This window comes from Poecilia mexicana, unplaced genomic scaffold (assembly GCF_051168715.1).
Source record: "Poecilia mexicana isolate PSO_F unplaced genomic scaffold, ASM5116871v1 scaffold_10, whole genome shotgun sequence".
Classification (NCBI taxonomy): Eukaryota; Metazoa; Chordata; class Actinopteri; order Cyprinodontiformes; family Poeciliidae; genus Poecilia; species Poecilia mexicana.
The window spans coordinates 30,734,584-30,759,350 of record NW_028263379.1 but is presented as its reverse complement, the minus strand read 5'-3'; the positions used below and the strand labels follow the sequence as shown (position 1 = coordinate 30,759,350).

Below are 24,767 nucleotides of genomic sequence, written 5' to 3'. Positions count from 1 at the left end.
GATACGATTGGCATCGTATTAAATGCTTCTTTTCAGCACCGTATTTATAAAATGAGGCTGTCTCACTGCAATCAGTCACAGAACAATTATGCAACCAAATAATGGAGGAAAATTGCCTCCTTCTGTCCTCTATCCTCCTACAAACGCTGACCTTCAGTTGCATTTAGCCACTCCAAACCATTATTTCAAATGGCACAAAGCTGCTAATCAGAAAGACGATGACCACTCAACTCTCTCAACGACACTCAGAGGATGGGGTAGATGGGAGCCACGGTGCGGAAGAATCAAAGATTCACGGTACGACTGCTACCAAGCGACACTAAGTTTGTTTTTAACAACAAGTTTAATATTAGAAACTTGTTTTGTAACGTGAAGTTGGTCTTGGCAGGTTCTGGGCACATCTGTTCTGAGCCGTGCCTGAACATTTGGTGTATTTTATCACCGTGGAAAATCAGGCATTTCTCCAGGTGCTCCTCCTTTGTTTTGACTCAGCTGTAGGAAGATTTTTCCATTCTCCAAGGCAAGAATCAAACAGATGAGCCCAAACTGTTTGAAGAATCAGTCTGCTTTACTGACTTCTTTCTTGGTTGTGCTGCAATTTTTCAACAAGAGGAGGAAGAGAAGCCCCAACATGGCCCTGCTAACAGGACTGATGATGCTGGCAGCTTGCACCCCGTTTGTCAAGGTGAATACTTTGAATAATCAGAATGCTGTTCTGGGGTGTTCTGTAATTGTGCTTTTTAAAATTTGTGTATCCCTTGAATGTTTCATATTTTGTCACAATGCAGCCAAAAAGGATCTGTTCATCTGTTCTCACTTCACTTACAGCTGAAAGGTATTGTATTTCATGGTGTGTCTACCACAGACATTTTGGCTGCTTATTCAGGCTGTAAAAGATAGCCAGACCTTCAGATAATAACAGGAAGGCTGAACATATTATAGTTTTTCTTTTAGTTTTTAATTTATTTTCTCTATATTAACTCAGAGTTAACATAGAGCTTCACATTTTCTAAAATATATACAAAGACGAAGACCCGTTTTGGGTTTGGTGCTTCTAACTGAGGTAATCACCAATAGGTAGCCTAGCTTCTCTGTCACCTCAAAAGCATTAAAATGTCTACTCTGTCATTATTTTGACTATTGTTGTATGATAGTAATACACTGTTTCACATGAGAGAAACAAATAAGAGTCTATTTTTATGGCTTCATAAATTATTGTTTTCCAAGAAACGGGAGCTAAACTTGGCATCAGCGTGTCAAAGCCTTACAGAAACATGAGATTGAAAATTTGTCCCAAAATTTCCACATTTTTAAAGCTGCATGTATACAACGTTTATGGAAAAAGTATGTTTTTTACATATTGGTTCAAACTATTACAATGTCGTATAATGATGTGGCAATGTAATATGAAACAGATAATCATCTTCTCCCATGTGCTGCTGTTGCCGTCTGGAAAAAAACACACCGTCCCGACAGAAACAACCAATCAGAACCAGGAGGAGTGTCTTAATGCTGTCAATCAACCTCATGAATGTGCTCCTAAAAATGCTAATGGAAGAGAAACAACTCACTGTTACCCAAAATCCGTTTATCCGCCATCATCGGAGGCCATGCTAGCTAGCCTTAGCATTCACGAGAGGCTCCGCTGATGAAGAGAAGCTGTACTGTATAGCAGACTGCAAGAGGAAGGCATGTGTAGGGGAAGGAAGCACGTACATGGGCATGATTGACAGCGCTAAGACCTGCCTCCTGGCTCTGACTGGTTGCTTCTGATAGTACTGGGACAAGGCACAGGATTACCTGCCTCATACTGTACTGTCACGACACAGTGACATTTTTATATATTTCTAAAGGCTACATAATTTCAGTGTGTTTTATTTTCTACATATTTTCTACATTTTGCTTTCCAACAGGCATATTTGAAACCAAATGAGATAATGGAAGGGAATAGATGTGAACATCTCAGGGACGACACATATGTGTGTATGTGTCTGTGTAGGCGTCAGACGGCTGCGGCGGGGAGCTGGCTCGGTTGCAGCAGCAGGAGCAGCTTTTGAAGAGACAGCTTCAGAAACAGGAGCTCCTCCTGCGCAGCTTACAGCTGATGACCCAACAGGGCAACAGCAATGATGCTGGACCTGACCAGGTCCAGGACACCCAGCATGCAGGTCAGCGCCCACTGCCTCGCACCCTCAGGAAGCCCTGTGAAAACCATGCTGAAACTGTATTTGATCATGCCGTCTGTTGGATAAACGGACTTGTGTAAATCTGTGTGTCAGACTGCTCCCAGGTCTATAGTTCTGGATTCCAATCCAGCGGTCTGTATCGGATCAGGCCTAGCGGAAGCCCTTCAGCGGTCAAAGTCTACTGTGATATGACTGAAGGAGGAGGATGGACTGTCCTGCAGAGACGGGTCAATGGCACAGAGGCATTTAACAGGTGTGTCTGCAGCATGCTGTATCATAGGCATTGGTACACACTCAACTATCTGTGTAAAAAAATAAGAATCTCCTCAACTATCAATCCATCAGGTCATGGATAGAGTATAAGGACGGTTTTGGAGACCTGAATGCAGAATTTTGGCTTGGAAACGACAACGTGCATTTTCTCACAACACAAGGTTAGTACTGTTTTGCTTTGTAGACTAAAAACTAACACATGCAAATGCTGTTTTAAGTGTCCACTTTGTGGAAAAAGCCATGTGTAGCCTTTTCTGTAGCCTTTGTTTGTCTGCTGCCATCAAGTGGTCAAAAATAACAACTATTAGTGCTTTGGAGAACACTTGTGTTGTCCAGAACTGTCATCTGCTCAGCCACTTTCTCATCCATGGCCACAAAATTCTCGCAGGGTTGCTGGTGTCTACCTCTGGTGGTCTTGCTGGTATTCCAACACCAGGACATTGTTGTATCAACACAACAGCGCTTAAATTTCTACAGGTCACATTGTATGCTGCATAAACTTATCCTTTTCCTTGTGGCTCCTTCTTTTGCAGGGAATTATTCAGTGAAGATCAACTTGGAAGACTTTGATGGCCACCAGCGCTATGCTGAGTACAAGAACTTCCAAGTAGCAAATGAAAAGGTCCAAGTCCTAAAAGTTGATGGAATACATTATGTGTAGCACTGTGTAGTTGTTTGAAGATTAAAAGGAAATATGTCTTTAAAGAAAAACATATTAAGTAACATTATATCTTAATTTCAACCCTATCGCATCAGGAAATCTGTAAAAACAAGTAAAATATTAGATTAGCTAGTTAGATAGATAGTTTGTTTCTTAATTGGAGTTTTAAGATGCTTCTTAAAACTCCAACTTTAAGAAACATCATAGTGGATTTATGCAAAGCTCATTCTATCTAGTCGTAACCATTGTCACAATTGCATTGGAAGGTTATTTGCAGAGAATAACCTACCTTTTTTTCCACGAGAAATAAAGGTAGGAGTTGGTGCTCTAACTATGATCTGTCAGTGTGACTGGGAAAGAATACGCAAAAAAATTTAAGGTCAGGTGTGCAGTACGTTTTACACAGCAGGATCATTATTGGTGCATTGCTTCCTACCTGAGTGTCCTGTTTAAAAGAAACATTGACTTTTGTAGAAATACACACCTACCTCAAATGTGACATCTTAAAGGTTTTCGTTGACAATACAAAGTTTTAAAGACTGGAAGTGAAAGAAATCCATTTCAATCTTGGATCTCTGGATGTTGGCAACTAAATTAGATTTATTCAGTGTGAAAATACTAAGAGTCAAGAGTTATGAACGTTATTCATTTAAAAAACCATCCCGAACTCTGTCTTTAACCTCATGCAAGTCGTTATTTTTTATTTCCGTCAGTAGGAGCACTACCGCCTTTCCTTTGGAGACTATGTTGGTACCGCTGGAGATGCTTTGACTGGAAGCTATCAGGTTCCTGAGGTCAAATGGGCCAGTCACCAGGGCATGAAATTCAGCACCTACGACCAGGACAATGACAACTACAAGGGGAACTGCGCTCAGGAAGACAAAGGGGGCTGGTGGTTCAATAAGTACGAGCCCAAACAAAAATCCACATTTATGTCTTCCAGTGACATTAACAAATACATGCTTTGTTCGACTGGTATTTTCCGTAGATGCCACTCAGCCAATCTCAATGGCGTGTACTATCCCAACGGACACTACAGTGCTTCCACGGATGACGGTGTGGTCTGGTATCCTTGGAGAGGGTGGTGGTACTCGCTGAAGACCAGCATCATGAAGCTGCGACCTGTAGACCACAAAACCCATCTCACTAATGACCAGGTGGCAGTTTCTCTCAAGCCACCTTCCTAGGTTATGCTTGCTTTGACAAATGATGAACAAATGGAACAAAAATACTTTGCAATCACCCATATCTTTGTGGTACTTACAACTGCATTGACCATCTCCTCATAATATATAAGAATCCTGTTTTGTGTCGGGGCAAAGCTGAGTTGCATACACAATACGGAGTAAACAAAGGAACAAAATTGAGAACGTGTGAAAGTTTTAGTCAGTTCTACAGACTTGAATGTTGTAAGAGGAAGTTGCATCCAGCTGTCTGGTTTGAAGACATAAGAGGAAGTCTGATGTCAGCGTTATTGAGAAGTAATGAAACATTGGATTGACATGAGGTATTATCACACAGCTGTAATTGACTGAACACGTGTATTTTATCTGAACAATGGAGTGACATGACCTTTCAAAACTACCCTGTCAAGCATTGTGCTGATTCAAAATTAATCATCAAATGTGCTTGCAAATAAATCCATTGCTTTTATTGAAGGACAGGGTGGTACGTTGTCTTACTTTTGATTCTTTTCACAACTTGAAACAACGCATTGCTAGGCTATGGAGAATTTAATGTGGTCCATGTTCCAGTAATGTAACATGTGACTTTGTGATCACATTAGCAGGGGACAGATTCCAAAGTGAAACATAAGCATAAGTCCATCTGATTTCCAGTTATTTTCAACTTATTTCTAAACCCATCTTGTAGTTTGTTGTTACTTCTAGGAAGCAAATCTTATCTTGGGTTGGTCTATAGACGTGGATGTTTGTGATTACTCCTAGGGTATAAATAACTAGAATAGAAAATGCAAAATACAATAAAACAACTTTTACTCATGTCCGATTATGCTGTTGTAACATAATAAAACTCACCTCCTATCTCTAATTACCATACTAATATAGCACTGTTGTACTCTAAATTACTACATAGTCTAGATTTAAAGTAAAAGTTTTTCATTTTAAACGTCTAAAATCAAACATAATGTCATGCACAAAAGGACTGTGTGTATGTCCATGCCCAATATGGGAGATTATTCTGCATAGATAGATTTAATAAGATATTCAGAATGTTTATTCCAGAAAGGAAGAATGTACTTGTGAATATCTGGAAATGCAGACCCAATACTCCTAAATCAGTGACCTTTATTTTTTTTTTTTACACATGCATGTCTTCCAGCCTGTCCATAAAAACGAAGTGCAGTTCTTTTTGCTCAATAAACACTTTAAATATTCTAAGAAAGTAATATCCATGTTAATATCTAATCTAGATTTAGCTGAAATATGATGTACCATCGCTCAGTGTGAAAATATTAACTGCTGTTGACGCTGAATGGCGCCTTTGTTGTGAACGGCTGTCTGAGACAAGAATTTGTCGTCACACAAGCAAGGCACGAGCCTTTATCTTTTGGTACGCTTGATTAAATGATACGGGAAGCCGTTTTACTGGGCCGCGCTTCTGCCAGTGAATAGGTTGCTGTGTTCAGGCTTGAACTCCCCGCCCTTTCAAACCGTACGGAGGTTAAAAACGGGCGAGACGTCAGCGTTTAACGCCAACGCTCATTGGCTGACACCGCTTCACGTTGAGAGAGATTGTTAGTCAGCTGGAGGTTTAAGGAGAATAACAGTTACTTGTTTTTGTCTGGCGGCCCTTGACGAAATAGTGGTAATGCTTATAAGCTTGCTCAGCCCATTGAAACGACTTGGTATAGCTGTTCGGAAAACAGGATTGTAAGGTTCTTGTCGGAAACTCTTCAGCGCGAGGTGAGTAAGCTAACCTTAGCTGATGTTGAACTGATTACTACGCGAGCAAGCTAGTAGGCTACCTTCCGTCATTGTGTTTGCTAGTCAATTGCACACCTTTTTTTTGTATATTTAAGAGCAACAATATTGCCCTCCATTGTTATTTTTCAGGTAAATTTCTTTCTAGTTCAGTTTAGTTAGCAGTCGCTCAGCGTCTCTTCCGCCTCTTTGTCTCCAAGGTGACGACTTTTATCACTCCATCCATCATCTCATCACCCTGGGTCTTTCTGTCTGTTCTCCGGGAGACTGCTACCAAAACCTTAGACAAGCGCGGTGCGTTTCCTGTCTGGAGTGTTGTCGCAGGCGGAGCTCAGTGCCTGTTGCCACCGGGTGGCCCGATGCTAGCAGCGGGGAAGACATAGCGGCGCGGCTCGAGGAGGAGATGTCAGAGCGGGGATGCCTCTTCTTGGAGACAGTGCTGTAGTCGATGGAATACCGGAGTGCACACCCTACACCTGCCGCTGGCACTTGCGGAGTTGCAGCCTAACAAGCAGTGACAGATATATGGATGGTGAGGTCGCAGCATGCCCACCCCCTCAACTACCACTACGCCGCTGGCTGGAGGGAGCAGCAGCAGCCGCCGCAGCAGCAGCAGCAGCACTGGAGGAGAAGAGGAGCCCATGTCTGCCAGTCCCGACTCCACCGGCGGCTCCTCTTTCCGGGTCGTCCCGGCTTTCTGCCTGGGCGTGGTGGCGGCTGTTGCGTTTCAGCTGGCCTGGGGAGGCCTGACTCTCACCTCTGTCCTGCTGAAGCTCTTCATCTACGTCTCATTCGCCTTACTGTGCTTCCTGGCCGGGAGCTTCGTGCTGCTGGTCAGGAAGAGCCCTCTGAAAGTCAGCTGCTTTGACCGAAACAGGAGGGAGTCAGCTGCTCGTCTGGAGTTCTTCAACAGGCTGATGGTAGGAAGATTACTCTTTCGAATAACATGTATGTATATCTTCATAGAGAACACATTTTAGTACATCTAAGAATGGAGAAAAAAATAAAACACTTAGCCAGTAGCGGTGCTTACATGACTGGTTCCCTCCTACCCAGATAAGAAACAAACAAACAAAATAAACATTTTTAGCTTGTAGCTTAAGAATTAAACATATATAGATAATTTTTACCAATGACATGGGTCAAAATTGTAAAGACTAAAACATTTTCTTCTGCAAATGCTGAAATTTAAAACTATATATATATATATATATGTCTGTCTGTGTGTATATGTAGTTCAACAATAAACTAAATGTACAATCATTTTAATTAAGCAAGTGAATAATAAAAAAAATTGTGGCAAAGAGATTTTTGCACAACTTTAAAAAGGCATACATTATTCAAACTATTTTGAGCTCAGCAACAATTTTCAGACAATATATTAGATTCAGTCCATCTTCAGCAATAAGAACAGGGTTAAGTTTCTGTCTCTTTGAAACACCTGCTGCACATTTTCAAAAGTTGAATAAATGAATTAAAATCAGATTTGGTCTGTTTCAGAGCAAAGTATCAGTGGATAGATGTTGACTTGTTTACTACAAAATTAAAGACAAAGTAACCCTGTTATTAAATGATGACTACATTTTGTTGTTCCTAAATTTTTTCCATTCTAATTTGTAATAATTTAAATCTGATAATCTCCATCTACACCAACCCCCTTTATTATCTTATTATCTTATTTGCATGCTCTTAGTTTTATTCTAATCTCACTCTGTATTTCTATCTTCTCATGTTTTCTCTTTGTTCTTGCATTAAAAAAAATCTTGATCTATAATTAATGCATTCATGCCATCTTGCTTAATTTCCACTGTGCACAAAGTAAATGACTGTCCATCCCTTCAGAAAAACAATGCTGCGTTTGCAGCTGGCTGCTGGCCTGTCTTTCAGCCGTGTTATTTTCTGCTGTGTGCCGATGACTTATTGACGTTGACGATGGAGGGAGATTGGCGCAGACATCTGTCTTGTTGACATGTTGCGTCAGCTCTGACAGATTGCTTATCAGGGATACAGTTCTCCTCTTTTAGTTGTATTAAAATGCTAACTGCTAATCACTCCTGCTTTCCCGAATGCGAGGTTGAAAATGAAGTGACCTGGTGCTCTGGTTGTCCCTCAGGGTCGGTTTTCGGTGCCTGCGCAGGAGTCCGTCCTGAGCAGAAGAGTGGTGGTGTCACACAATGTGGACAAAGCCCTGAAAGAAGGTAATTCATCAGAGATGCTTTGACGTATAAAAAACGTGAGCGAGCCGTACAAGTTTTACTGTTTTTTGGGTGAAAACGTCCTGCCTTGGGTTGAGCAGTGATTTTTCCAGTTTTTGTGAAGCTTTGCTTTGTCAATACTGAATTCAGATGTTTCGGATTTCTCTTTATGTGCTGTAAATGTAGAATATCAAACTGTGTATTTTTAATAATCCAGGCACAATGTGTCCACACATCCTTAACAAATCTTAAATTCATGTAAATATGGGTTGGTTTTTAACGTAAAGGCCTTAAAATGTCTTAAATCCATTAAAAAAGTAAATATGTTTTTCCCAAGTCTTACATTTTGTCTTTATTACTATTATTTATTTTATTTTACTGTTGTCCTCTCCTGGGGACTTTTCTGTCAGGCAAAAAAAAGGACATCTTCGTTGCGCTTTGTGACACGAGACCACTGATGCTACCGCTAACTAGTGCTAATATACCTTTGCTAGCTAGCAGAGGAAGTTGCAAAGAACTACCCATGATTGTTCTTTGTGACTGTCATGAGTGTGCAAAGTTTTTGCCAGTTGTCTTGACAAAGTTTGTTCATTTCTGTTATGACACAAGTCTTAAATTTCATTCATAGTGGTCTTAAAAAGTCTTAAATATGAGGTTTTGAAATCCTGTGTCAGGATACACCTATAATTATTGAAATTAAGAACATCAATAACATTTCACCACTATTTTCAGATCTATTATGAGTCTTCACAGAGGATTTATGCTCAAATATATATATTTTTTGTACTCTGTTCAGCCTTCTTAACTCTTCAAAGTACAATTCTTGCTCGCTGTTGGCAGCTTGATTGAACCATAAACATGTCTCTAGAAAGTAAATTCTTAAATGTCTCCGATTCCTCTGAGTGAAATCTGAAACATCTTACTAATCCTGAAATTTAGTAACTGAGGTTTATTATGTTTCCAATCAGCGAGTGAAAAGTCATCACCAGTCGAGCTTAAAAATGTCTGAATCTGGTTACCAGCTCATTTCCCGACACGTTTCTCTGAGAGAGACTTGATACAGAGATTAGAATCTTTTTGTGCCACGTAGAACAAATTAGGAGGAAATGCAAAAGGATTAGCTGGTCAGAGATTTAAAACATTTCAATTTGCTCTTTAGACCACAGTGGAACAAATGCTTTTCTAACATGTTAATTAAAGTTTCCTGCATAGATTTTTATTTCTGGGGAACTTTTTTTTATTTTGTACAGTCAAAGACTCGGTCCATTACTCGTTTGTTTCTTTGCTCTAGAGAATTGTGAGTTCATGGAACTTCAGGGTGAAAATGTACTGATTGTAAGAAGGCTGTGTCATTTCCATGGAGGCTTGTGTGTCGTTTCCAGCATCTTTCATCACAAAAACATTCTGTTAGTAAAATTTTTTTATTTATTTATTTTTTTTAAACCCAATAAGAAAGCTTAGTGATGGCGCTGTGCTGCTACCACTCATCATTGCTTTTCAGTGACCCACTGTTGCACCAGTAAAAGGCCTGGTGAAGGAGACGCACAACCACACATCTACACAATGAGAGGAGCTGTGTGCGTGCGTGTGTGTGTGTGTGTGCGTGCGTTTGTGTGTGCGCCTGCCAAGCAGCAGATGGCTCCAGGATTTGTACTGAGTTAACAAACGCCTACACAGTAGAAGAAGGGGATTTGTACATGCTCCACTGTGACTGGCAGGTGGAGTAGGTTGATGACTTTGGATTCAGAGTCGACTTCTGCTCTCGGTGATCTGATGACTCGGTCTGAGTTTCTGTCCAGTCCAATGGAACAACATGCCTTCTGGTTGGATCAGGAAATCGTGGACACAAATAATGTTCAAAGTAGTAAAAATGATTTTTGAACCACCGTACGATGAAGTGTGTTCAGAAGTGTATGTTGAAATTCAATTTGTAGCACTGATTTTATGTATCAACAAACTGGCTAGGATTGCACCAATGTAATCTTGCAATAATTGATTTTTTAAAACAATTAAATTTTCTGTTTTGAAAATGGAACTTTTGGAAAATTTGGGTAATTTTCTTTCTCACCTATTCACTTCTTGGGTTTCCAGGGTGATGCTAATTCACCCCAGAACTACAATATGATATAATCAGTGCATTTTACAGCTTCTATTAATGTAAACTTTAAATTCAGGTTAACTCACAGAAAGAAAAATTTTAACAAGACCCTTTTTTTAAAAAAAAAAGATATTTTCTGTCATTTGTAAGGCTAAAAAAACAACTAAGATTGGAAATTGAATTTAGTATGGGGGGGAACACATATTTTATTTTTAAGCCAAATTGCCCAGCTGTAATTGAGCTGTATTTGAGTACTGTACAGTTGTTCAAAAACATATTACTGACTCAATGTCAAAGCCTTATCTAAGCAGTAACAGCACCAGTAAAATAATCAATATACTAAGATTGTAAGCTTAAAGAGTCTGCTTCAGTCTTAAAGTTCCTGGTGTATCTAATTAGCATCATACCTACATTTAATGTAATTGTAGGAACAATGTTGAAATTTATCATCTCTAAGTTATTTAAAAGATAATTGACAACAAAAACACAAGTAACCATTTTTTTGTACAATTGGATATCCATCCAGGCTTTCATGGGTTAAAGTTATTAGTATTATGTTTTAATCTAATTATAATATTTACACTAGAAGCAGAGGTGACATCACACTGTCGACAGCCCCTAACTTCCTCTAAACTGTGAAGAAAGCCTTGTCACGAATGTGTTTTTTTTTTTTTTTTCATTATTTCTCCTCTACATTCGTCCTGTCCTGGGACTCGGTCTTTGTATTTGTTTTCTCTGCATATCTTTGGTGCTCAGATGACAAAGTCCACTTTGGCTATATTGATCAGACCAGTGACTCTCTCCATGTTTTCCTAAACGACTTCACCATTAGCTAAGACTGAAAAAGAGCAAGGTGGTGAAATGGGAACATAAGAGCCCTCAGAATCACCAAAGTCTGCTTTTGATATTCCTCATTAATTCTAATTGGCGCTTCTAATAGACGGCGATAATGAGACATCCTGTGTATTTTCAGATTAGCATCACGTGAGCGTATGTTCCAAATGAGCCGAACACGGTTGTGTCCTGCTCATCTGGTTTCCTCCTGCAGTTAGTCACATCAGTCTCTGCTCCTATGAGTCATCGCTGTGATAAACTAACCTGTCCCTTTTTTTTTTTTTTTTTTTTTTTTTTCAACACCTCGCTGCCTCTGATGCACCTGGCCTTTGAGGAAATGAAACCTGTTGGACTAACTCTGCAGCTGTCTAATTCGTGGCTTAGTTACCAAAAAAAAAAAAAGAAATCAGGCACCAGGGCTGGCAAATTAAACTCCATTTAACTGAACCGTTCGTCTTCTTATCTCTCCTAAACAAAGCCAACCTGCATCGGAATCCTCTCTCTATCTCCGTCTCCTCTCCAGTGTTCGACTTGGCCTACAGAGACTATATCCTGTCCTGGTACGTCTCCCTGAGTCACGATGAGGGCCAGCTGTACTCCATGCTGCTGGAGGACTGGTGGCAGATGATTGGCCAGTTGCGATCCAGACTCGCAGACATAGACGTCGTCAACGTGGTGTGCTACGACAGCGTCCGCATCCTTCACTCACACTTCACCGACCTCAGGGCCGCGTCTGGAAGGTACGCACTCAGCCACGTTTCTGTCCAGTCGTCGGCCAAGTTTTGAGCGAGCTTTGAAAATGTCGCAAAAATGAGAATGCAAGTTACGCGTGCGTCTGGAGCGAATTGACCATGCTAAGCAAAGCACTCCACATGGCTGTAACCAAAAATAAAAACAAGATGTAGAATTTTTAAATTTTTTTTTTTTTCAAAAGTTTTGTTGACAGGCCCACCAGTGGATGTGGACAGTTGGCTACGTCAGAATTTATTCGGTATTTACGTTATTCATATTTTTTATTTTTTTTTCAGAATTTTGGTATTTCACATGCAATATTCAAAACGTGCATAAAAACAAACCTTGACGGAAACACGTCTGGTTTGTTATTTGCATGTAGTTGTAGTGGATAACTACATGTAGTGAACTTAAAGTTTTATCACGATATTTTGCGGTATCATTGCGATAACAATAAAAGTTCCAATAAGAACCGTTTATTACTACTTTATTAGGAAACTATCTGGCTGTGACTGCCACTAAACTGCACACACATTATAAATAGTATTGATATTTATTGACACTTTAATTGAAAAAACAGTCAAGAAATTAGTAAAACAGACTATTTTATCAGGTTTTAATCTTGAATTGGAATTTATTGTGGCAAAGATAAATCAAAATTCTTATAAGACATTTATCAAAAATTGTACGATAAGTAAATCGCCCCAGATTTTCTTAATTTTAGGGAGTTACTTATATGCGAAAGCAATTTTTTGTACCTTCGCAAAGGTTGCTGTATTTCGCAACTTTTCAGATGGGGGGGGAATCAGCATCCTTTGAAATCGGTGTCAGTGATTGGCCAGAAAACTGTAATTGGTTCACCCCTACAAATTGAAACGGCAAGAACACTAATTAATTTTAGTGCTGGCTATCGGCCTTTTTCATTCTGACGTTATGACTCCTTGTTGGTGTCATAACATCAGTTGCTTTGTCAAAGACAGCAACTCAAAAGTGCTGTCTTTTGAGTTGCTGTCCCCACCCTCCCCCTGTAATTTCACGCATCCTGACGGAGTGAAATCCCATCAATCTGATGCAGCGTAAATGACATTAAAAGCTCACTTCCCCCCCAGCGATATGCACAAAAGACGACCGAGGGGACAGACGGAGCGGTGCTTCACGCTTTATCTGCTTTTATTATCCTGGCACGTCTGGCGAAGCTCATGATTCCACCTCGCAACAGTGACGTCTGTCGTTGATGGGTTGGCGAATACGAGAGCGGCGGCGGCGTGTCTTGATATGTCAAGTTTAGGAAAAATGTAATAAGAACAGCTCTGCGTTGGATGCGTCATAGCAACCTCACCCTGTTTGAGCTGATCTGACATGAAGCTCGGACTGAAAAATGCGTCTGTGTTTCAGAAGTAAACATGCACTCGCCACGAGCGTCAAACCTCAACAGATGATGGAGCTCAAACTGCTAAATTTAGCTTTAGAAACCATTAAAGTTTATATGATAAGATTCTTCCATCCAACAGTCCAAAAGCTCCAAATGAATACGACGGTGCATGTAACACTATCCCTCACCCTAATCTGTTTTCTATATTTACTTTGTGTGTGTGTGTACAAAGATCAGAGGAAGCTGCTCGTCCATTTCCTCTCCATCCCTGCCTGGTCTGTCCCGACTCGGAGATGGCCTTCCTGCGTTGCGTTGCGAGAATCCTGCTGCTGTGTCTGCTGCCTCAGAAGGACGCCAAGTCTCACACGCTCCGCTGCTGCCTCACAGAAGTTATAACGACCAAAGGTGCCGACGTCTTTCTACGTCTCTACAAGCTTTGTTTTATTTTTTTTAATCTGATCTTTTTATCTGAATCAGAAAAACGAGGAAATGAAACCGACTCACTTTCCATTAGAGCTGGGCAATGTGGCTTCAAAATAAAATCTGTTTTTTTCTTTCTTTTTTGTCATACCAGATCCAATTTCCGATTTAAAAAAATATTTAAAAAAATCCCTTTGCTTTGTTTTCTGAGAAAAAAGAAATTTACAAATGACAGAAAATATTTTCAAAAAGTGGCTTTTACTTCAATCTTTGCTTCTGGTGGTTGAACGACAGAGTTTTGGGGCCAAGCTACGAGAATTTTTGACTAACTATGAGAATACATCCAATTTTACCAGGAGAATATTTTAAAATTAGGAGAGAAAATTTTTTGTTTTAATTGGGGAAAAAAGCTTGGATAATTTTTAATTTGGCATGTTGGAGTTTGCTAACTTTATTCTGGTATTATTTCAACTTTGCCATGTGATTTGTATTATCTTATTACTATTATTGTATCATCGTAACTTCATAAATTTATACTCATTAAAAACAAAGAAAACTTAGCCTGACCTTTACATTTTGTTGACCTTAATTCCAAGTCCAACTAAATGAAAGAAGAAAAGCTTTTCTAACAGGATGTCCACGCTGGACGTACTGTTGTTGAATGTGTGATGTAGGAAGCAAAGAGGTTGGTGGGAAAAAAATCCATAGTTTCCACAAATGAAATCTTCAAAAACCAAAAAATTCAACTAATCACAAAAACTGATTTGTCAGCCTTCTGCTAAAGAAATGAGAGAAAATGACCCATAAAACCCTGCAGTTTTAGCCAGCAGCAGCTAAAAACAAAAAATCCTACAGCACCCGATCTGCTTTTAGAACTAATATAGTCACATCTCACCACGTCGTTCCCCTCTTTTACATCCTGTGATTAACCCCAGCAGACGGGTTTTGTTCTTTTTCTTTTTCCTTCTCTTCCCGGCGCTGAATTGTGATTGTGTGTTGCTGCAGTGTTAAAGCCTCTGGTGGAGGTGCTGAGCGACCCGGACTCCATCAACAGGATGCTGCTGTCTCAGCTGGAGCAGAGGGAGCAGCAGGCCGAGCAGCAGAAGAAGGCCTACACCTACGCTGCCTCTTACGAAGACTTCATCAAGCTGATATCAACTTCCACTGATGTCAATTTCCTCAAACAACTCAGGCACGCCAGCAGCTGCTCTCTCTCACACACACACACACACACACACACACACACACACACACACACACACACACACACACACACACACACACACACGGCCTCATTAAACGCAGAATGTTCTGTACCTGCACTGACGCTCTTTGAATGCACCACTCTGTCTGTATAAACTCAATAACAGACGGCTTAATCACTAATATTTTTTGTGCTCCTGCTGCTGCTGTGGGGGTTTCCATGGGAACAGAGCTCGTCTCTAAAGCAGTGTGGCAGATTTACAAAGGGGGGTTAGACATGATACTGTTACATGTGGGTCATTAGTGGAGGAAATAATGGTGACACACTGACTCTCATGGCGTTTTGTCAGGTAAAGAATCCTCGTAATGATGTTTTATTTTATCTTTTCCCATTTTCTGGTCTCTCCATCTCCATCCCAGGTATCAGATAGTGGTAGAAATTATCCACGCCACCACCATCAGCAGCTTGCCTCAGCTCAAGAAGCAAAAAGGTAAAAGGGAATCGACAGAATGTGACGGCAGTAATTGGTTTGCCTCTGCACAGTCTGCTGCTTCGCCTCTGTTTGAAGCCGAGGGAACAGTGTGTAGAACGGGGCGTATTCATCATGTTCCCAAAATTTAGCAAGCAGTTTGGCTTGTTAGACCGATGCATCATTGTTCCTATTAAACTGAGCTTGATTTCTTTTAGGGGACTTTATAGAGTTTAGTTTTCTCTTAGTAGATGCTGCACATGAGGGTTTTGTTATTTTCCAGTTTTCCTTAGACGCCCCAATTCCAGACAAACAATCTAATAGTTTCTGCTTATTCAGGGATGTTTGGGAGTCCCAATCCCTGCAGATAATACAAATAAATATAAATACATGTATGTTCACTGTTGTTAGGGAAAAACCACGACTACAGGACAGTATGTAACAATGTTTTTCTACCTGTTTTATGTTACTGAAGTCATTTTTAATCTTTTAGTTTACGCATATTCAATGACATAACATGACATGTTGTTCTGAGTCAGTTTGTTTTAAGATTCTTTTTGCTTTCTGTTTGTATGGCAGATATTGGTCACATACAGGCCTGTGATGAAACAAATTTTGCTGGACGATAAATTGTCCCAGAAGTTATTGCGATAAACGATAATGTTGTTTTGAGACCATTTTCAAGCAATATAATATGGCAAGAGCACATTCTGGAAGATCAATAAAGATTAAATTTTAATGTTAAAGTGGAACTGGAAGACATTTTAAATATTCAAAATAAATCGGCAAAACAACAAAAACCGCAAAATAAAATGAATTATGGAATCTCTGTAATCAAAATTGTCGTTCAAAGAAAGGGGCTGGTTGATACCGACGCACCAGTCTGATTACTTTTGTGAATAAATTATACAAATGGAAATTATTGTCGCTTATTGCGACTGAACTAGTCACACATGCCCACGCCGATATACAATAACTGAAGAGTAAGAAAATTGTAAAAAAAATTATGATATCCTGTTGTTTCTTAAAGACTCTGTCTTAGTTAATATTGCAGTACTTTTGCATATTTTTCCTCTTTATTAATTCATTATGAGGTTTCCAAAGAGGAATAGAGAATCCGTCTTAAAACTTTCATTTGCCTTTCTAACTGTTTCTATGAAACACTGTTTTTATTCATATTATAGATGATGCCGTCTGTAATAATTATAAAGCCAAGACAGAAGTTTGTCAACTGGAAATAAATAATAATAAAAAAAGTTTATATATTTAAAAATATATAGAGATATATTGGGACCGAACACACAACCTGGTGGGATCCCACATTCGTTCTTTTGAAACTCTGATGCCTCAGTAATAAACCAGTTATTCACACTATTTTCTGCTAGTCAGAAGAACTACTCTGCTTAGTTTGAAATGCCTTTTAATCAAATATAATGTAAAGATATGGACAATAAATAATATCATCTTCATGCTGACTAAATATATATATATATATATATATATATATATATATTTTATTTTATTTTATTTTTTTTTTTTTTTTTTACAGTCCCAGCTTTTCCATGTATTGGGATTATTTTAGTTCTGTGGTTTAATCTTATCACCGCTCTCAGTAACTTCCTGACCTTCCTCTTCGTCTCCCTCATTCAGAGCGCAAAGGCAAAGAGTCGGCAGCCATGAAGGCGGACCTGCTGAGGGCCAGGGACATGAAGCGCTACATCAACCAGCTGACCGTCGCCAAGAAACAGTGCGAGAAACGCATCCGCATGCTCGGTGGACCCAACTACGAGAACAGCGAGGAAGGAGGAGCCGATGACGGCGATGAACCGCAGAGCCAGAAGGTCAGAGGCACGGGAATGCCGGAGGGAGCATTTTAGTTCTGAAAACCGAAGCCGTTCTGTTCAAGTCGTTGGACGTTAAAGCGCTTTTGGTCTCATTGTGTGCTGTCTCTCCTTTCAGATCCTCCACTTTGATGATATTTTGTGTAACCCGGGCTACAGAGAACACTTTCGAGCGTACATGGAGAGGATTGATAAGAGAACTCTGATAAGCTTCTGGGAACTGGTGGAAATGCTGAAAACTGCCAATAAGGTATTCAAGGCGCACATTCATCAGATTTCAACCCAGCTGCTCCAAACTAAAAGTAAAAAAAGAGTGCAGGGAAATTTACACCTAATGAAATAACTTCCATCTTAGCTAAGGTTAAGAAATATGATTCTGTAAAGAAATCCAGATAGATTTTGTACAGTTAAATAGGTTAAAGATTTTATAGTTGGCAGATAAAAAACATGACTGTACTAATACCAGGTGCTTCTTCTGTTAACATTTATGTAAATATTTGCTTTCAGGAGTATCTCTGAATTTTCTGTTTACATGAAAATTCAGAGATGTTGATGTGCAACGTGTGAAGGCGACGCCAAGCCTTTGTGAACTGGTTTCTGTTTTGGCAGAGTGAAGTGCCCCAAATCGTGGGAGAAATCTACCAGAAGTTCTTTGTGGAGAGCAAAGAGATTCAAGTGGAGAAATTTCTCCTGAAGGAGATCCAGCAGAGTCTGGTGGGGAACAGAGGGACCGAGGTGTTCGTCAGACTGCAGGAGCAGGTATGATGGGATTTAAGACGTAGACGATTAATCATGAAGAATCGATTTTTGAAATAACCGTCAACTAATTTTGTAAGAGATCAATCACCAGGTTGAGAATAAAGACTCAAAAGAGGCCATTTGCTGAGTAAATGATACACTCACAGATGTAACTGAGCCAAAACTGTACAAAAGATTTTTTACATTTAAGATGGAAAAAAAAAAGTGAAAAATGTTTGACCCAGAACTTCTCAAGTGACTCAGTTTTAGCTTCACCTGGTTCAAAAAAAGCACTTTTTTCTGTTCCATTATTAATTGACTAATTGGAAAAATAATCAACCATATCAGGTTTACTTATTGATGTTGGTCTGAGCCAACTTATTGATGAGCCAACATCAATAAGTAGCTGTTGAAATACTGTTGAAGCTGTAGCTGTTTGAAGTATTTTTTATTTTTTATTTATTTATTTTTTTTGCTATAAATGATGAGTCGTACACTAAATGGATGCTACATTAGCGCATTTTAGTTTAGTTTAATAGTCCTTCGGTCTGGTGTGGGGTAGAAGAACTTCTCTAGCTTTTTTTTTTTTCCCAAAATGTCTGCTCCGGTTGGAGCTTTTTGAGCAGTTCTTGCAGCAAGAATAAAACATATTGAAATGTTCTCCAGGTGGCCGAGACCATGAGGGAGCGCTACTACCCGTCCTTTCTGGTGTCTGACCTCTACGAGCGGCTGATCAGACGAGACGAGTCCAACAGCCAATCACAGTGCAGCCCAGAGGAGAAAGGCAACAGGGTCAGATACACACACACACACACACACACACACACACACACACACGCACACACACACACACACACACACACACACACACAGAAACAAAGATGCGTCTGCATCACATGGATTGTGTCCTCATGTTGCTTCCGTGTCCCTCTGTGTGCAGTGCCAGGGTCTGGATGCAGGGGAGGAAGTATGCGACGAGGGAACTAAAGGAATCAATGAGCAAGCTAGCTACGCTGCTACTAAACTACGGCAGCTGTATGACAAACTGGAGTACAAGCGGCAGGCGCTGGGCTCAATCCAGAACGCCCCGAAACCAGACAAGAAGGTAGCAGATGAGAAGCAAACTGTCTCAGCTCTTCAGGTTTCCATCTACCTGCAGCTGGACGATTAATAGAGTTGACCCATGAATCAAATCTTTGGTTTTTGAAGAATTAATTTTTTGAAAATCGGGATTTTTCTTTTTCTTTTTTCTACCCATACTCTTCTTGTGTTTCCATAATTTAGAGTGATGTCAGCACGCTTAAGGCTGCCATCTTGTTTAAAAGCATCTCTTTATTTGGAGTTTGAATTCAGATCAAATCTACGGCAAAATATACGTTTTTTTTTTTCTTTTCCATTTTTAATTATGAGAATAAGATCAAGTGACAAGAGTCAAAATTATATGATAATAAAGTTGTAATATATATATTTTTTGTCGTTAAAATGACTTTTCCTCTTTAAAAGGTGTTCTTCTGGCATAATTGTTTTTTTTTTCTCTGCTAATATTAGAACTATATTCTCCAAATTAAACAGAAGTTCTTTTGCCTGGCCCTCATCGCTGCCATCGTACAGCTCACAGAAGGGATGACGGAAATAAAAGCCACTTTTAGAAAATACTTTGTCATTTGCAATTTCTTTTTTTAAAAAAGAGTGAGAAAGAATTCAATTAAAACCGGATTTGAAGTGGAAAAACACATCTGAGATTTTAATTTCAATCAAGTATTCTGACATCAGATATTTACTTTTATTTTTTCCCTATTCTTGAAGGTTGTCTCTGTGTGTTTCTGCACTGCAGATCGTGAGCAAACTAAAAGAAGAGATCGGCACCATGGAGAAGGAGCACAGCGAGCTGCAGCAGCACATCACCAGGACCGACTGGTGGTGTGAGAACCTGGGCCACTGGAGGGCCAGCATCACCACTGCCGAGGTAACCGCGCCCACTTTCCTCACCGCTCAAACAGAACGCGGCCAACACGCCATGGAGTCCCTCTGAACCACGACTTTTTTTTTTTACGGTTCCAGGCGGCAGAAGAAGGCGGCGAGACCGTAGCTTGCTACAGCGTGTGTGTTAGCCTGACGGAAGGAGAGGAGACGGCCAACAGCTGCTGGAGCGTCCAGAGGAAACTCACTGAGTTCCAGATGTTGCACCGCAAACTCACTGAGGTGCAGCTGCTACACTCTTCTTCTGTTCCTGTTCTTTTTCGTTTTTCTCCTATAATTTCCGTTGCATTGTAATTGATTTGGAAATCAGTACTGTTTTGTGAAAACCAGATAAATATCAGGCTCATATTCTTCCACTACCACATTATTTTGCGTTGCATTTGTGATGAGGTCTTGTCTGACTCTCACTGAGGAGTTCTGTTAAAACAAATTTATCAGAAGTTTGCAGACATGAAAATGCATTAAGCCATTATTAATATTCTTAATAGTCTATACTAATTACAGTCATATTTTAAAGGCTCATATTATCCGGTTGTTATAAACACAATAATCATTTTTCATTTCACCTCCTCAGTGTTTTCCATGTCTGAAGAAACTCCAGTTGCCGTCGCTCAGTAAACTTCCCTTCAAATCCATCGACCAGAAGTTCCTGGAGAAGAGTAAGACTCAGCTCAATGCCTTCCTCCAGGTAAAGCTCTGTGTGTGTGTGTGTGTGTGTGTGTGTGTGTGTGTGTGTGTGTGTGTGTGTGTGTGTGTGTGTGTGTGTGTGTGTGTGTGTGTGTGTGTGTGTGTGTGTGTGTGTGTGTGTGTATGTGTGTGTGTATGTGTGTGCGTGTGCGCGTGTGTTTAAAGTGGGCATCAACATTAGGACAGTTCCTAACGGTTATGTTAATAAGCGATTCATCTGACGACTAATCTGATGGGGTTTTTTTTATTTTTTTTATCTCTAATCTGATGATTAATTGGATGAAAACAAGTGTCCCATTCTGCAGATTTTCCATTTAACCACTGAAATGCATTAAAAATTAAAATCATTTAATTTTCAAATAATTTCCTTTTTTAAATAATAAAACAAACATTTTTTTTGTCTAAAATGCATCAGCAGCATTCCTTTAGTTAGCACTTGATTATTTGTAGCAAAGGATTCATCTGCAACTAAAATAATATTTCCAACACCACCATGTGAAAAGCTGATCAGCCAGGCAGTGTACTTCTGATCCGTCTGTTTTTATTGATCAACTGATTAATAACTGGATGGCAAAATATGCTTAATGGGTGATTTTCTTTCTTACAGAATTTGAACAATGTGAAGCTAAATTTGCATCTATGTTGTTCTTTCAGTAAATTGAGTCTATGTACTCCAGTTAATGATTTCTTGTTTATTGAATTCGTTAATTATTATTTCAATAATCAGTTTGTCATGATTAATCCGATTAATCGTTTTAGCCCTAGTAAAAATACAATGTGTTAGCCTTATTTACACATAAATAACGGAAAATTTATAACATGATCTCGTTTCCTTAATTCTAAGTAGAACATCAGTGATAGTTCTTAGTGTTGAAAAGTATTTTAACATTAATGTAATAATATGAAATCAATTGTTTTGTTGTTTCTTGTTTCAATTCGCTAAAACTAAAAAAATTCTCAAACACCATTTAGTGATAGTTTTCAGGTCACAACAAACAATAAATCAATTAATCGCGTGATAACAATCATCAAAGTGATGCTCCCCTTTAGTATCGCTGAAAAGCCGCCATTTTGATAAGTGCAGCAACCATTTGACACCCAGTAAGCTGTTAGTTTGCACCTTTTCTTTTCTTTTTATTTTAGTTTTTACAAAAGTTGGACTTTCCCTTTTACCCGTCTTCCCTGTCTTTAGATGAACTATAAATATACTAAAATGCAGGTTTGGTTACAGAGAATTCATAATCCATTTGAATTTTTGCTGTTTTGTTTATTTGTTTTGGATATTTAAAATGTTAAATGATGTTAGAAATTAAAGTTATATCAATGGTCTCAAAATGTTGAATCTAAACCACTGAACCTCTGCTGATGATAACTCTGGCGTTTTCTGTTGCAGCGGTTGTTGACGGATGAACGACTGTGCCAGTCGGAGGCACTCTACGCCTTCCTCAGCCCGTCTCCAGAGTACCTCAAAGTAACATGGTCTCTTTGTCCAAATTGAAATCAAAAACACACGTTTTTGTTGTTTTTCAAACCGTGGCTTCCTGTGCTGCTCTGTGTTTAGGTGATGTCTGTTCAGAAGAAGTCCTCCTTCTCTTTGGCCTCCTTTCTGGAGAGGTTACCTGGAGATTTCTTCTCCCACACTGAGGTAGACGCCGGCTTCCCACTCTTCCCATCAGGTCGGATGAGAACTTGAGATGCTTAGCTTCACCCTGTGTGTCACGGCTGTGATTGGTTGTCTGCAGGAGGACGGGGACGATGACAGCGACTTGTCGGACTACGGCGACGAGGCGGACGGGCGCAGAAATGCCCTGGCTGAGCCCTGCTTCATGCTGATCGGGGAAATCTTTGAACTCAGAGGAAGTGAGCTGCTAACGCTAACAGAATCATGACCTGAAATTACGTCAGAGTGGATTCATCTAACTGCTTTTCTGTCTCGTTTTCCTGCTCAGTGTTTAAGTGGGTGAGGAAGACTCTAATTGCACTAGTCCAGGTTACATTTGGACGAACTATCAACAAGTAAATACCGGCTTTTTTTTGTGGGATTCTATCCGGGTTTTCGTATGTGTGTGATGAGCGCTAACGCGACACATTCCTTCCCTCAGACAGATCCGGGACACTGTAAACTGGATCTTCTGTGAGCAGATGCTGGTGTGCTACATCAGTGTGTTCAGGGACACCTTCTGGCCTAATGGGAAGCTGGCGCCTCACGCCAAGGTCCGGACCGACTCAGAACGCAGCGAAACCAAGGAGCGGGCTCAGCAGAAACTCCTGGACAACATTCCAGGTAGCATTGTATGGAAACTTCCTGTGTACCGCTTTACCTCACATTTCAGCTGCTGACTTCACAGGAATCTGTTGATGTCTAGTATGGAAAACCATCACTAATTTATTCACAACCGCAAGATTAAAGATGAATTTCATTATTATTATTAAACTGATTTGTTACGCCTCACAATCAAACACTGCTTTCTCTTAGTTTATCACAACATCATTGTGTTTGGAACATGAGAAAGTCTGGCGAAGTCCGAGGTAGAGCTGGGCGATAAATCAGTTTTATTGATTCATCAAACTTTAGATTTTTGAAGATTGAATTATTGGAACATCTGTATTTTTCTTTGTTCTTTTTTTTTTTTTTTTAACTAGTGCACTCCAGGGTTTCCCCTAGTGCATTACAAGCCTGGCGGGCCACCAGGCTTTACTGGTGCCCCCACCAGGCTAATCATTACTTATTTTTTAAAATCTTTTTAAAATGTTTAAAGACTTTATAGTTGGTGGCCAGGTATTAATCTTCCAAGCTTTTGATAACTCATAATTATCAAGTTTCAAATTTCCTGTCAACTTTAAAAAAAATTTTAACTTAAAAACACGACGGATCACTGGATGAATGACTGCCCTAACGCCCAAACACCAGGCTTAGCACGTTTTCTGGGCCTAATTCTAGGAGTATAAAAACTTTTGCAAGACTTTGTGTTCAGTAATTTGTCGCCTACTCATTACACATATGGACAGATATGCATGTGTTTTTGTTTCGATCAGATGCACTAGCAAACCTTGTCGGCCAGCAGAACGCTCGCTTCGGAATCATCAAGATCTTCAACGCCCTGCAGGAAGCCAACGCCAACAAACATCTCATCTACGTAAGATGGACAGGCGAAGCGTCAAACCGGATTCAGGTATTTTTATTATCCAGAGCTAAAGGGCTATGTGTAACGACTTGGTGTGCGTTTCTGTGTCAGGTGTTGATGGAAATGCTGCTGAAGGAGCTGTGTCCTGAGCTGAGAGCAGCAGCCGAGAACAGCTGAGCACAAACACAGAACATCCCTGGATCACCAAGCGGACGGGGGACTTGGAGGGTCTCCACCGGCAGCGTCTGTTCCTTGCCCTTTCTGTAGCTGACCAATAACTGAGTGCCAAGCGAAAGACAGGAAGTGAGGTGTTGTGGGGTAAAGGTCTGAGCTTGTGGGGTGAAGGCTGTGAAATGACGGCAAACCGAGCTCACAGCGGCCTGAAACGAGGGGCTGGCACTTCATTTTGTTCAACGAGGACACTAGTTGTATCTGTAATAGAGAGCCACGTTCACTAAAGAACAAGTTTTAATTTGTGAGATTATGTAACATGTTTTTTTTTTTTTGTTTGTTTATTTTTATGTTTCTTTAGTTGTTTTCTGGAGACACAGACATTCCAAATCGATACTAAAAACAAAATGTTCTGGTGTAAATCTCATAAGTTGAAGTGGAAATCTTAATGTTTGGACATGGCAAGAAGTGATCTGAAAAAAAAGTAAAAGGAAAAAAAAAAGAAAAGAAAAATGAGGACCGGATTGATGACTGAGTCTGGATCTTCTGTTCCCCAGGAAAAGTCTCGGCACTCTGACCTCTGAACATTCCTACACAAAGCCTGAGCAACAACACTTGTGATCTGTGATTCTTGTTGAGACTTGGAATCGTGCAATATAATTTCATGTGAACGTCATTGTGATAATTTTATTTATGATTATTATTGATAGATTTATTTTATTTTTACCAAAAAAATTGTTTAGAGAGCGTTTATATGAGCAATAAATGACGAAGAAAAGCTGATGACTTGCATTCTTTTTATTATATATTGAAGAGGGAGTAAAATTTTGTTTTTATTT

At 39.8% G+C, this 24,767-nt stretch overlaps 2 protein-coding genes across 2 annotated transcripts; both read left to right on the top strand.

Annotated features, from left to right (window-relative positions):
- The first annotated feature begins 22 nt into the window (after positions 1-22).
- On the top strand, positions 23-4,781 carry fgl1 (fibrinogen-like 1). Its single transcript, XM_014966975.2, has 7 exons — positions 23-685; positions 2,000-2,168; positions 2,280-2,439; positions 2,532-2,620; positions 2,993-3,081; positions 3,837-4,024; positions 4,109-4,781. The coding sequence occupies exons 1-7, from the start codon at positions 536-538 to the stop codon at positions 4,305-4,307; spliced, it is 1,044 nt and encodes a 347-aa protein (XP_014822461.1). The 5' UTR covers positions 23-535; the 3' UTR covers positions 4,308-4,781.
- A 962-nt stretch (positions 4,782-5,743) lies between these two features.
- snx25 (sorting nexin 25) lies at positions 5,744-24,711 on the top strand. The gene is made up of 22 exons (XM_014966981.2): positions 5,744-6,044; positions 6,263-6,982; positions 8,176-8,260; positions 11,713-11,929; positions 13,526-13,698; positions 14,719-14,905; positions 15,337-15,407; positions 17,037-17,227; positions 17,346-17,477; positions 17,837-17,986; positions 18,632-18,757; positions 18,906-19,070; positions 19,800-19,931; positions 20,027-20,167; positions 20,520-20,633; positions 22,026-22,103; positions 22,194-22,277; positions 22,375-22,492; positions 22,582-22,648; positions 22,735-22,916; positions 23,669-23,769; positions 23,869-24,711. The coding sequence occupies exons 2-22, from the start codon at positions 6,608-6,610 to the stop codon at positions 23,932-23,934; spliced, it is 2,955 nt and encodes a 984-aa protein (XP_014822467.2). The 5' UTR covers positions 5,744-6,044; positions 6,263-6,607; the 3' UTR covers positions 23,935-24,711.
- Positions 24,712-24,767: the final 56 nt, after the last annotated feature.

Coding starts and splice junctions, on each gene's coding strand:
- fgl1 (XM_014966975.2), top strand. CDS start 536: ATGAGCCCAAACTGTTTGAAGAATCAGTCTGCTTTACTGACTTCTTTC. Junction 2,621..2,992: donor GCATTTTCTCACAACACAAG/GTTAGTACTGTT, acceptor CTTCTTTTGCAG/GGAATTATTCAGTGAAGATC. Junction 4,025..4,108: donor GGGGGCTGGTGGTTCAATAA/GTACGAGCCCAA, acceptor TATTTTCCGTAG/ATGCCACTCAGCCAATCTCA.
- snx25 (XM_014966981.2), top strand. CDS start 6,608: ATGCCCACCCCCTCAACTACCACTACGCCGCTGGCTGGAGGGAGCAGC. Junction 18,758..18,905: donor CAGAGGAGAAAGGCAACAGG/GTCAGATACACA, acceptor CTCTGTGTGCAG/TGCCAGGGTCTGGATGCAGG. Junction 20,634..22,025: donor AGCTCAATGCCTTCCTCCAG/GTAAAGCTCTGT, acceptor TTTCTGTTGCAG/CGGTTGTTGACGGATGAACG.